The sequence below is a fragment of the Sapajus apella genome, unplaced genomic scaffold (genome assembly GCF_009761245.1).
Source record: "Sapajus apella isolate SASKATOON/1434 unplaced genomic scaffold, GSC_monkey_1.0 scaffold53, whole genome shotgun sequence".
Taxonomy (NCBI): Eukaryota; Metazoa; Chordata; class Mammalia; order Primates; family Cebidae; genus Sapajus; species Sapajus apella.
In genome coordinates this window covers 15,636,857-15,651,005 of record NW_022436993.1, presented here as the reverse complement: position 1 = coordinate 15,651,005, position 14,149 = coordinate 15,636,857, and the positions used below count along the sequence as shown (strand labels likewise).

The following is a 14,149-nucleotide window of genomic DNA, read 5'->3' as shown; positions in this document are numbered from 1 at the left end:
AAAAAAAAAAAAAAAAAAAAAAAAAAAAAAAAAAAAAAAACAACAACAACTAAGGAACAGGTCTTATGTATTAAAAAAAAAATTGGGGCTCATATAATCAAAATACTTTTATACAAATGTACTCTATCTTGCTATAAATAAGAGTCATCACCTCTTCTTCTGGCTCATTTACTTCACTTTCATTTCCAGATTGTTCTTCTGTTTCAGCCCCTCCTTCTTCTTCTTCTTCATCCTCTTCAAGATTTTCTCCTTCTGTCATAGAATCTTTTGCATCTTTGTCATTTACTAGGCCTTGAAATGAGGGGGTGGAAATGGAAAAATACATTAAAAATAGATATAGTCTAGTTTATTATACCAGTTCATCTAAAAGTACATATTAAAGAATTCAAAACAGCCATTTTCTCAGAACAAAAGTAAAAGAATTAAAAACTACTGTGAGAAACATTTTAAAAACTAAATGTGTAGACCTACATTTCAACTAACAAAAAGCAAGATTACATTGGATAATCTTGTATATCTCAGTCTCGGAAAAAGGTAGAAAACAGTAGCAGCTAAGGTACAGTCTCAGCCATATGTAAGATACAGTTATTGGCCACACTCTTTACCAACTGATATTTAAAGAGTCTCCAAAAACTCAAAGACATAAAAAAAAATCATGCTGCTTTAACAGAGAAATCATATTAGGCTATAAAACTGAATTTATGCAAATTAAGAGGGGGGAAGGGGACAAAAAGCCATAGCAGCTTTGTCACCATACAGCCTAATTTTTTTCTTCAGTAACAGCATTCTCCTCCTGAGCCTAAGGGAACTCCCTGGCCTGAACTTGTTTTCACCTCCTGTGTCCATTCCACATTTCACTGCCTAGTCAATTCTCTTCCTGTTGGAATTCGAGTCCACCCTCTCCTGAGATGCACACAATGTGGCCTCATCTGATCCCAGTGATTTACTACCCACTACTCTCTCCTGAGCCCTCCCCTGCAGTTGGCTCAGACTTCTGTCAGAGCACACTGCTTTGAGATCTTGCTTGTTCACTATCCTTCTTAATAGAGAATACCCTTTAATATGCACTTTCAAATCCCATCCACTCTTCACGTTCAGTTTCAGTTTTACTTCCTGCATAAACTGTCAATGAGTACTTTAATCCATTACTTTTTCTCCTAAATTTGCTCCTAAAGCATGTGGAGAACTTGTAGTACCCTACATTTTGTGACATACCATGTTTTTATTTTTTTCTGATGATCTCATAAATATTACATCAGATTATAAGACCCTTAAGGACAAAGAACTTGTCTTCTATGTTCAAAACTTAAGAGAGGCCATATATTAATAAATACACAGTAGGTGTTAAATAACTGTTCACTCATAGAATCTTAGAGGATTTAGGCAGGAAGAAACTTTAGTGATGTGATTTAACCCTCTCACTTCATGAATGTTGGTTTGAACACTTCCAAACCAGAATTAAATAATATTGCCTATTACCATTTTAGTTTTATTCTTAAATTAAAATAAAAATCTGAGCCAGTAATCTTATCTATCCTGAGAAAATCAGAGGTACACTAAAAATAAAAATGTTATTTACAGTGGTATAAAACTAGAATCAACCTAAGAGTGAAACAGCTGTATTAAGTAAATTATGGCACACTGATATAAATGAATACTGCCAATTAAAAAACAAAAATAAAGCTTTAAAAGAGTATGTATAAAATCAAGAAAAAATTTCATAATGTATTAAGTAGAACCAATCAGCTATAAAATCACAAACATAAAAAATTTAAAAAGAGTAGAAAAATATGTGCCAAAATATTAACATATGATTATCTTTCTGTATGGAATACTGGTATGATTTTCTTGGTATTTTTTAAAATTACTGTCATAAACATTTTTTAATACTATTAAAATTATTTTTAAAATATAAGAAAATGGTTTTAGTGTTTTCCAATTAACTATTATGTTAACATTAGGATACTATAAAACTAACACGAGAAGCTGAATTTGCAGGTGTTTGAAAACAAAAAACTACGAAAGGCACAATACTGTATTATCTGCTGGTTTAGCAGTAAGAAACTGATTTAATACAGATTTTTCTGCATACATCTTCTTCCTGATATTTAGGCTCTAAAACCAGGAAGCAAATGGAGACTTGGGAGTGCAACAATTGCAGCTGCTACCATCTTTAGAGTTTCATTCATAAATAGCAATCTATTTTTCCCTCCATATTCTAAACAAGGAGAGAGTCCTCACAAGAAGCCTGCAGCCCTTTAGCCTTTTGATCTACAAAAGACAAAGCATAACTGTTCTCATTTCTGTCACCAAACGAGGTGTCACACTAACATTTACTAATGTCCACTATACAGAGAGTACCATTCACTAAGGTTTTTGGGAAACAAGGCTAAGACTTAACCATTTTCCAAGGATCCAAAGTAAGTGAAGTAAGTTCAAAAATACTCTGCTTGATATGAGATCATGTATTCAATTAGAAATTTGAAAAGGAAAAAAAAGTAGGTAACTTGGAAAAAGTTACCTATACATTTGGAAAAAGATTCAAAGAACAAAGAATCACACATGCCATTATGGGTTAAGTAGTAGGAAAAGTTAATACTTGCACAATCAGTAATAGCACCTATAAAACCTTTACCATGAAAAGTGGTTCTTCAGATATGCAATGTAGTAAATTTGTATAATTAGCGTAACTGGTGAAGGTAAAGATCCCCTAATAAACATAAATGTACCAAGTTACAGTGGAAAATCAAATACTAGCTTAATAGTCTGAAAATGTGTCACTTTATTTATTTATTTTTAAAACAGAGTTTTGCTCTTGTTGCCTAGGCTGTAGTGCAATGGCGTGATCCTGACTCACTGCAGCCTCCACCTCCTGGGTTCAAGAGATTCTTCTGCCTCAGCCTCCCGAGTAGCTGGGATTATAGGGATGCGCCACCATGCCTGGCTAATTTTTGTATTTTTAGTAAAGATAGAGTTTTGCCATGTTGGCCAGGCTGGTCTCGAACTCCTGACCTCAGGTCATCTGCCCGCCTTGGCCTCCCAAAGTGCTGGGATTACAGTCAGGAGCCACTGCACCTAGCTAAAACGTGTCACTTTAAAATGACTACAATAAAACGTGTAAGAATTATTAGCATGTAAACCAGATAGGTATGGCTATACCTTGTACTGGTTATTTCTTTTTTTTTTTTTTTTTTTTTGAGATGGAGTTTCGCTCTTGTTACCCAGGCTAGAGTGCAATGGCACAATCTCAGCTCACCGCAACCTCCGCCTCCTGGGTTCAAGCAATTCTGCTGCCTCAGCCTTCTGAGTAGCTGGGACTACAGGCGTGCGCCAACATGCCCAGCTAATGTTTGTATTTTAGTAGAGATGGGGTTTCACCATGTTAACCAGGATGGTCTCGATCTCTTGACCTCGTGATCCACCCGCATCAGCCTCCCAAAGTGCTGGGATTACAGCCGTGAGCCACTGCGCCCGGCCTGTACTGGTTATTTCTAATGACATGTAGGTTCCTGCAGCCGTAGTGAAAGCTGCTTGAGAGTTAACTCTTCTTTCCAAAACAACCTCAGGATACTAAGGTATACAGAGTGCCTCTAATTATCTCCAGATTTTCTCTAGTCCTTAGAAATAGAGGCAACTCTGCCAGTAAGCTCTGAAATCCTGTAGGGTAGTTCCAAACTTCTGACAGGTACTCCCTTCTACAGTTTCTTTACTTGCACTTTTTAGGAAATAATGCCTGTTGAAAATAAATACTCTGAAAATAAATGCTTTAATCAAAAATAGATTTTATATTAGTAACCAAAAATTCTAAAATTAAGAGAGGTAGACAGGATTGTGTGTGTGTGCTTTTTTAACATCACTATCAATTGCTTCAAGTTCTGAGTTAACTGTTTTCCTCCAGTTTGAAACTACTTAGTGAAATCAAGTGCACCACACAGGTATTACCTAACACTATTACATAACACTCAACATTGAAAATAGAAAAGATACAATGTAAACTCTGACTGGTAACATTATAAAGCAAATTCCAGAAACATCTGCCAAATGTCACCTTCATTTTATGTCTGTAATCAATTGCTTACCTAGTTTTATTAAGAATTCTCGTTCCAAGTCTTGCACCTGCCTGATGGATTCTTCCAGAGAATTACAGAGTTTGATCTTTGGTCTTAGCAGTTCTAGTGTATCACTGATCATGTAATCTATATCAATAGGAAATGGATGGTCTTTTGTCCAAACCTCCAAACTTTTCTTCCACCAAACATAACGCTGATAACAAATGAAAAATAAAATTTAGGTATAAGAAACAACAAAATATGTGAAAATAAACTATACTTTGCTGTTACCTAGTTGTAATAGCTACGCTAAAAGGTTGTATAAGATACCTACCATTCCTATTAATGGTCAACAGCCATGATCCTATTCTGATCATTTCCCTCTGTCTATACAAGTTTTGAGCTATTTGGTGAATTTATTAAGTATCTTCTTCTTATAACTGTTGCAGTTTTTTTCAAGGCAAGGAAAAATTATAAATAAAATACCAAATAAATTTTCAGGTACTCCAAAACAAGGTAGAAACCCCAGACCAATATCCTATATTTAATTTTACAAATATAACCAAATTCAAGGCCATTGTTGTGATACATTTTCACTTTCTCTGTGCTACCTGGTTTGATTTTTGAAGAGTTAACTGTAGCTGAAGATATGGTTTTTGAAATATATAAAAATCACTACTCATCAACAAGCATTTATTGAACAACTACTGTGTATATGGCACTGTGCAGACACTTTCCCTCTCTACTGTAAGCCTGGTTCCCACACTGTATTTTATACTTCTTCTAATTCCTAAATTTACATAAACTGAAGACACAACCCAAGAATGTTCTAGTATATGAGCAGGTATTCGTCTGGAGGTTTTACATTTCCTCTCCAGTTTGTTCCAGGTCTTTGCTACTCAAAATGTGGACCTCATCTGGGAGCTTGTTGGAAATGTAGACTCTGAGGCCTCCCCCTAGGCCAACTGAATCAGAATCCACATCTTCACAATGTCCCCAGGGGACACAGGAAAGTTTAGAAGCACTGCTCCAAGTGATCCTTTCTTCCTGGCCTTCCAGTACTGAACTGTACACTCCATGTGGTGGGTGGAACACAGAAACCACATCTCCCAGGCCTCACTCACTTCTGACTCCAATTTCTAGGTATGGCTCTGCTAAGCCTTTCTGTCTGTTAATCAATTTGGAAAATATTTTTGTCTCTTTTGCTCCTGAATATTTCTGAGTTTTTCTTTACTTTCAGCTTAAGATGTCAGAGTGAATCCAAATAAGGATTCTCTTCTGAAAGAGATTCTGCTTTGGGTGCTGGTATAGCTGCCATTTTGTAACAAAACTCTGGCTTTTATTACAGTATCCAACTTAAAAGGGTCCTTACATACAACAGGGACTTCAACCCTCAAATCTGCAAGCCCCTTTCCCCACTTTCTGCCCATCAATTCAGAAAGTAAAGGAGTGGTAAGTTTCCCTCTATTGCAAAGGAATAGTGGTAGGAGAAAATTAACAGACTACAATTCCCCGAGAATATTAATCCCTGACTTAACACATGCTACCATGTGGATGTATTTTTGATTCCTCAAGTTGTAACATTAAACTTATTTTTCTCATTAAAGGGTAAATGAAAATACTAACAATTGTGATTTTATAGAATCAAATGGTACTATCAGCACTTAGTAAAATTTAAAGCAACTGATAGTGAGTTGTTCACCCTAACCGGCACTTAGAAAATTGTATTTCACGGGAAATAGTAATTGGGCTCCAGCTAATCAACCTACAAGTTAACTTCTGAAACATTAACTTTATAGAGGTTGTAGTACTGTCTCTGTATTTGTATATGAATTTAATTTGTACTGTACTTGGTCTAAATCACAAGTTTATATAACTAACCAAAATTAAGATTTGGAAAGCACAATCCAAGAATTTATGAATAATGAACAAATACTTCTTTCTGTATTAAAAATAACACATTTTCCTCAAAAGTGATAGGTTTTTTCCTTTAAAAACAAATTAGGCTGGGCACAGTGGCTCATGCCTGTATTCCAGCACTCTAGGAGGCTGAGGTGGGAGGGTCATCTGAGGTCAGGAGTTCAAGACCAGCTTAACCAACATGGTAAAACCCCTTCTACCAAAAATACAAAAATTAGCTTAGTGTGGTGGTATACGCCGGCAATCCCAGGTACTCCAGAGACTGAGGCAGGAGAATTGCTTGATCCTGAGAGGAGGAGGCTGCAGTAAGCCAAGATTGCTACTGCACTCCAGCCTGGGTGACAGAGCAAGACTCAGTCTCAAAACAAACAAAAAAATTAAATCTTTCAGAAACAAGAATTTGGGCTGGGAACAGTGGCCCACACTTGTGATTGTAATACTTTGGAAGGCTGAGGCAGGAGGTTTATTCGAGGCTAGGAGCTCAAGACCAACCTGGCCAACATAGCAAGACCCCATTCGTTATTTAAAAAAAAGAAACAAGAATTTGAGACGTAAACCAGAATACAGATGAGTGAAAACATCAACAAATATATTAAAAATCACAAGTAATTTAATGACTAAATTACTGTATTAAATATCAGTCCATAAATTACTGAACCAAATTCAAACTGTACCAAAATAATTCCCCAAATTAATGAGCAATCATTATCAATCATAAAAGTTACATGCGGCCGGGCACAGTGGCTCACGCCTGTAATCCCAGCATTTTGGGAGGCCGAGGCGGGTGGATCATGAGGTCAAGAGATTGAGACCATTCTGGTCAACATGGTGAAACCCCGTCTCTACTAAAACTACAAAAAATTAGCTGGGCATGGTGGCACGTGCCTGTAATCCCAGCTACTCAGGAGGCTGAGGCAGCAGAATTGCCTGAACCCAGGGGGCGGAGGTTGCGGTGAGCCGAGATCACGCCATTGCACTCCAGCCTGGGTAACAAGAGCGAAACTCGGTCTCAAAAAAAAAAAAGTTACATGCATTGAGAATGTTTATATATTTCCTCACTTATAGAAGAGGAAAAAAAAGAAAAACAAAAAGAATGTTTATATAACAGAATCCAACATATATCTTTAAATTTCCAAAAGCATTCTTATATGAAGGATATAAACTAATTATGAACATATATATGGCATATGAATACCATAATGTTTCTTTTCTAATAGTATTTTTTTAAACACAAGCAATGAATTAAATGATGCCAAACTGAGTGTTCCAGCTTACATACCTGAAAATATACAAGGAAACAATCAAGTTTTCGTTTACTGGAACCTCTGTCAAAGTACTGGCCACATGTGTCCAGAATAGTGCATACGAGTCTAATTCTGAAAAGATGCTCAGGTGGGTCCAGGGAACTTGGAGAGCCATCAGGGTTAACACCAAATGAAGTAAAAGAATACAGAGTTCTGAAAATAACAGCTGATTCCACCATTCGGTAGTTGTAAAGTTCTCCTAAGAACTTGGCGCTGCTGATACGCCTCTGATTAAATTTAGGCTGATTAACCTAAAAAAGACAACAAAAACAGAAATTTTCATTAAACAGGAGTAATAGATATGAAAACAGGTTAAACTTGCCTCTGTAACTTGAAAACATCAATTACTGAAAGAACACTGAATAGAGAAACAACAGATCTTTTCTAATAAAGTGGTCAATTCTAGGTGTACTTTTCTCTCTCTAGGAAATGGCTATCCTTAAAATGTTTTCAGAAAAAGAACATGTTAGATGTTAAATTTAGCTATCATTACATGAATTGTTTATAAAATAAAATGTAATTCTATTTTTGCTGCAATCAGTGAATTAAGAAAACAATAAATCTGGGTTCTACAGTAAATGGAAAGCATTAGGCCAGGTGCAGTGGCTCACAACTGCAGTCCCAGCACTTTGGGAGGCCGAGTTTGAGACCAGCCTGGCCAACATGGTGAAACCCCGTCCCTACTAAAATTACAAAAATTAGCTGTGCATGGTGGTAGGTGCCTGTAATCCCAGCTACTCGGGAGGCTGTGGCAGGAGAATTGTTTGAAACTGGAAGGCGGAGGTTGCAGTGAGTCAAGATGGTGCCACTGCACTCCAGCCTGGGCTAAAAGAGCGAAACTCCATCTCAAAAAAGAAAAAGAAAAGAGGAAAGTATTTACAGAAAATTCTTATAAAATGACTATCAGCTTTTTCTAATAAATTTGCAGATTCTTACAACTTGAGGCTCAATAGTAACCTAGAAATAATAAATTCTCCACAAATTCCAATTTTGTGACATTAAAAAGTCTTGGTTACCTCCATTCCTAATCGAATATCTTCTAAAACTCCATCCACAACGTGGATCCCAACATCCTCTTGGTAGAGCACTAGTCCTGCTAAGAGGTTGGCTACACAATGGATGCTATTATATTTCACATTCCAGATGTTTATCATACAACAGATAACATAGTCCTTTACTTCTTGGTCCTGCCAGGGCAGCTTTCGCATCTGTCTCAAAACCTAAATCAAGAGAATGTTGTTTAAATTATTAAGATAACTACACAGTAGTCTGACCAAATAATACATAAATTTTTACAATGACTGTACAGAGAACTTTTGAAATAGAAAATACATTAGAAATCCTCTATCAGCCACTTCAGAAATAGAAAAAATGATATTTTCTAATTATGATAAAATTCATTATCATCTTTCCCAAATCCTTCCATAGTGCCCTCAAATTTTCTAGAGTTTTCAGGTCTTCAATCTAGGTAACTGTACTCAGGTCATTGAAAGAAATATTCAATCAGGAGTTTGCAATAGGGTTTTTTTTCCCCCCGACATAGTCTTAGTCTGTCACCTAGTCTGGAGTGTAGCACTGCAATCTCAGCTCACTGCAACCTCCTCCTCCATGGCTCAAACAATCCTCCCACCTCAGTCTCCCAAGTATATGGGACTACAGGCACCCAATAGCATGCCTATCAAATTTTTGCATTTTCTGTAGAGGCAGGATCTCCCTATGTTGCCCAGGCTGGTCTCAAAACCCTGACCTGAAGTGATCTGTGTGCCTTGGCCTCCCAAGTGCTGGGATTACAAGCATGAGCCACCATACCCAGCCTGGAGTAGGTCTTTAAAAACAGAAATGGGCCAGGTGCAGTGACTCACACCTGTAATCCCGGCACTTTGGGAGGCCAAGGTGGCAGATCATCTGAGGTCAGAAGTTTGCGACCAGCCTGGCCAATATGGCAAAACCCCACCTCTACCAAAAATACAAAAATGAGCCAAGTATGGTAGCCGGTGCCTCTAATCCCACCTCTTAGGGAGGCTGAGGCAGAAAAATTGCTTGAACCCAGGAGGCAGAGGCTGCAGTGACCTCAGACTGTGCCACCGCACTCTAGCCTGGGTGACAGTGAGACTCCGTCTCAAACCAAACCCGAATGTTTATGAAAAAATAACATGTTCTCTTTTGTGCATAATTTGACATAAATAATCTCCCTTTATTTCTTTCTTTATTTATATGTATTTTTTAGACAGGGTCTTGGTCTGTCACCCAGGCTGCGGTGCAGTGGCGTGATCTCAGCTCACTACTCCACCTCTAGGGTTCAAGCAATTCTTGTGTCTCGGCCTCCTGAATAGCTGAGATTACAGGCATGCACTAACACACTTGGCTAATTTTTGTATTTTTGGTAGAGATGGGGGTTTCGCCATGTTGGCCAAGTTAGTCTCGAATTCCTGGCCTCAAGTGATCTGCCCACCCCGGCCTCCCAAAGTGCTGGGATTACAGGCATGAGCCACCGTGCCAGTCAATAATCTCACTTTAAAAAAATCCATCAATTTCCAGTAAATAAATAAACCCAAAGTCAACTGGCAAAAACATCCCTTAAGGGATTCCTTAAGGGATCTTTCCACTGAAACTGGTATAAGAAGTTGTTTACCCGTTCTACACTTTTCAAACTTTTAACCAATTCCAAAACTTTTTTTAAATTTTTTTAATTTTTTTGAGACAGAGTTTGGCTCTTGTTGCCCAGGCTGGAGTGCAATGAGGCAGTCTCTGGTCACCGCAACCTCCACCTCCAGGGTTCACGCGATTCTCCTTCCTCAGCCTCCTGAGTAGCCAGGATTACAGGCATGCACCACCATACCCGGCTAATTTTGTATTGTTTTCTTTTGGCAGAGACAGGGTTTCTCCATGTTGGTCAGGCTGGTCTCAAACTCCTGGCTTCAGTCGATTCACCCACCTCATCCTCCCAAAGTGCTGGGATACAGGCATGAGCCACTGTGCCTGGACCAAAATTATTTTAAACAACTACTGCCTCTGACTAAGAAAGCTGGTTTCAATTTTCAAACCTGCAACATTGTTCCTACTACCTTCCACCTTAAAAAGAAAAAAATTCGACACCGTATTATATGTCAAGTTGCACGGTTCACCAAGAAATGTTTTGCTTAACATATCTTACTTAAAAGCGAAGTTTCTAACGTGGTAACTACAATTATTAAGAAAATAAGTCAGTGATTCTTCACCTTCACTGGAAATTAACCGCAGTTGAGAATCTAAAGAAAGCACCAGACCCTGTTTCCAAAAAAAATAAAAATAGCCACAGTCAAAATTATGAGATTTCAGAGGGATCATGGGCCTCTTATAAAGTCTACGAAAGGTTAGGATCCCCTATGCTGATGCAAAATATTTAAATACAAATTCATTATGTAATACTAGAGAGAAAGTAATAGTTTCAAATATATAAATAAAACCAAAATTTACTAGAATTACTATTTCAATTAGAACAAAAAGTTATCATAAAAGGAAAACAAAGCTGGGTGTGGTGACTCACGCCTGTAATCCCAGCAGTTTGGGAGGCTGAGACAGGCAGATCATGAGGTCAGGAGATTAAGACCCCATCTGGCTAACATGGTGAAACCCCGTTTCTACTAAAACTACAAAAAATTAGCCAGACGGACATGGTGGCGTGCGCCTGTAATCCCAGCTACTCGGGAGGCTGACACAGGAGAATCGCTTGAGAGGCGCAGGTTGCAGTGAGCCAAGATTGCACCACTGTACTCCCAGCCTGGGCGACAGAGTGAGACTCTGTCTAAAAAAAAGGAAAACAAAACCTAAGTCCCAAATATTATGTCTCATCATAAGAATTCCTTCTCGTCGGGCGCGGTGGCTCACGCCTGTAATCCCAGCACTTTGGGAGGCCGAGGCGGGTGGATCACGAGTTCAAGAGATTGAGACCATCCTGGTCAACATGGTGAAACCCCGTCTCTACTAAAACTACAAAATATTAGCTGGGCATGGTGGTGCGTGCCTGTAATCCCAGCTACTCAGGAGGCTGAGGCAGGAGAATTGCCTGAACCCAGGAGACGGAGGTTGCGGTTAGCCGAGATCGCGCCATTGCACTCCAGCCTGGGTAACAAGAGCGAAACTCCGTCTCAAAAAAAAAAAAAAAAAAAAGAATTCCTTCTCAGGATGACTTCCACAGAGTTGACTGTAAAAGAACTTGAGCTCTACCCCGCCTTCTCCTAGATTCTCCATGAGCTTAGCACTAACACAAATCCCACATGAACTATTTATTATTGCATGATTTCATAAGATTTACCTTCTCGGTGGTAACCTTTGAGAGATCCTTGTACAAAAGTTTCCGGACATATTCCTGGAGAGGAGGACGTTTCTTTTTCACAGTTTTTTCAGCTGGAGGCGGGTTGCAGTAGTAATATGCGTTCTCTACCATTGTGACGTATCTTGCATCAAGATGCATTGCTTGTTTCTTTCTCATCATTTGCTCCTGAAATAAAAAGCCCAAATTAATCAAAACCTTTCCTTTTAAGATTCCTTTACACCTAATTAAACTTCTACTCTCCATGATTTACTATTTCAAAGTAATGGGTTAGAAAGGCAAAGAAAGGGCTGGGCACTGTGGCTCAGGCCTATAATCCCAGCACTTTGGGAGAGTGAGACGGCAGGATCACCTGAGCCCAGGAGTTTAAGACCAGCTTGGCCAACACAGTGAAATGCCATCTCTACAAAAGATACAAAATTAGCCAGGTGTGATAGCACACACCTGTAGTCCCAGCTACTTGGGAGGTTGAGGTGGGTAGACAGCTCGAGCCTAGGAGGTGGAGGCTGCAATAAGCCGTGATTGCCACTGTACTCCAGCCTGGGCAAGAGAAAGACCCTGTCTCGAAAAGAAAGAAAAAACGGAAAAAGGGAAAGGGAAAGGGAAAGAGGGAAAGGGAAAAGGGAAAGGGAAAGAGGGAAAGGGAAAGAGGGAAAGAGAAAAAGGGAAAGAGAAAAAGGGAAAGGGAAAAGGGAAAAAGGGAAAGGGAAAGGGAAAAAGGGAAAGGGAAAGCAAAGGAAAGAAAAAGAAGAGAAGAGAAAAGAAGAGAAGAGAAAGAAAAGAAAAAAAAAAAAGGAAAAGAAAAGAAAGAAAAAAACACACAGGGAGGTGTGGGTGATGAGACAACAACAATTGCTGGGCATATCGAAGAGCACATAAGCACACTAACTGTTACACTACTTATCATGTTTAGGACATGCTAGTCCGTACCTACTTAGCCTTTGGCTTCATCCAATAAAATAAGAGAACTTTGCTACAAAGGTAACTTCTTCCATAACTTTGCCAAAAAACATGAACTTTAAGGAAACCAAGGCTTGAATATAAAAGTGAATGACATTAAGGACTAAACATATAAATAAAGGGCTGACTCTGGCTGTTCCAAGTACAACTAAGAATTCATTCTTAAGGATTCTATGTTGTATCAGATACCTGACATATCCGTACAAAAAACTACAAGTCCCCGTGGTCTTAGGTGTGCCTAGGGTTGCTCAGTATCAGCTCAGAGGAGGTAACTAACAAATACAGATCTAGTCACTCACCATCTTCTTCAGAATTTCTCAGCCTCAGCACTACTGACATTTTAAATCGGATAATTTGTTGTGGGGGACTATTCTGTGCATTGTAGGATGTTTTGCAGCCACTCTGGCCTCTACCCACTAGATGCCAGTTGAGAACCAATGACAAGTTGAAGATCTTTAAACAGCACTCCTAATTCTTAAAACAGCATCATACCAAGCGTTAAGATTACTGAATAACTAAGTCATTTAAAAAAACATCTGCTGGGTGCAGTGGCTCAAGCCTATAATCCTAGCAACTCAGGAAGCAAGGTGAGAGGGTCTCCTGAGACCAGGAGTTTGAGACCGGCCTGGGCATCAAAGTGAGACCCCATCTCTACATTAAAATAAACAAAATTTTAAAAATAGTGGGGCACAGTAGTAGGTACCTGTAGTCCCAGCTACTTGGGAGGCCGAGGCAGGAGGATTGAGTGAGCCCAGGAGTTTGAGGCTACAGTAAACTATTATCACGTCACTGCACTCTAGCCTGGGTGACATAGTAAGACGCCATCTCTAAAATAAAAAATAACAGAATAAAAGAAAAATAAAGTAAAAAATTAGCCAGGCATGGTAGTGTCCACTGTCATCCCAGCTACTCAGGAAACTGAGGTGAGAGGACTGCTTGAGTACTGCCTGAACCCAGGAGTTCAAGGCTGCAGTGAGCTGTGATCATGCCACTGCACTCCAGCCTGGAGGACAACCTTAAGACCTTATCTCTTAAAACAAAAACAAAAAACAAAACAGAAAGAAAGTAAAGTAGCCAGTGGCTGATGCCTGTAATCTCAACACTTTGGGAGGCCAAGACAAGAGGACTGCTTGAGGCCAGGGGTTCGAGAACAGTCCTGGCAACACAGTGAGACCCTGTCTCTACAAAATAAAAAAATTAGCCAGGCATGGTGGTGTGCACCCATAGTCCCAGTTACTCGGGAGCTGAGGTGGAAGAAACACTTGAGCCCAGGAGCTGGAGGCTACAGTAAGCTATAATCACACCACTGCAGTCCAGCCTGGGCAACAGCAGACCCTGTCTCAAAAAATTTTTAAAAATAAATTACTTAGGTACTTATTAGTGTTATGTACTACAGCAGGTGCAGGAAACTCATCACTGAACAGACAGACATAATTCCTACTTTCAAGAAGCTTAATAGTCTGGAGTCAGAAGATAAAGTAAACAAATAAATCAACTACTATTCTTTTAAATAATAACTGCAACTGTGGTATGAACAGTATGTATGAGATGCTAAACAACAGGGAACCCACTTTAGTTCAGGTGGGTTAGGGAAGGCTTTTCTG

At 39.0% G+C, this 14,149-nt stretch overlaps 1 protein-coding gene across 4 annotated transcripts in view; it reads right to left on the bottom strand.

Annotated features, from left to right (window-relative positions):
• The window catches only part of UPF2 (UPF2 regulator of nonsense mediated mRNA decay), a 124,843-nt gene that overhangs the window by 35,319 nt on the left and 75,375 nt on the right, over positions 1–14,149 (bottom strand). For all 4 annotated transcript variants that reach the window (XM_032244067.1, XM_032244070.1, XM_032244069.1 and 1 more), the window contains 5 exons: positions 11,568–11,753; positions 8,290–8,493; positions 7,249–7,524; positions 4,080–4,263; positions 152–291 (listed from right to left, as the gene is read on the bottom strand). In XM_032244067.1, the coding sequence (XP_032099958.1) occupies positions 152–291; positions 4,080–4,263; positions 7,249–7,524; positions 8,290–8,493; positions 11,568–11,753 (990 nt within the window). The remainder of the gene's footprint in view (positions 1–151; positions 292–4,079; positions 4,264–7,248; positions 7,525–8,289; positions 8,494–11,567; positions 11,754–14,149) is intronic.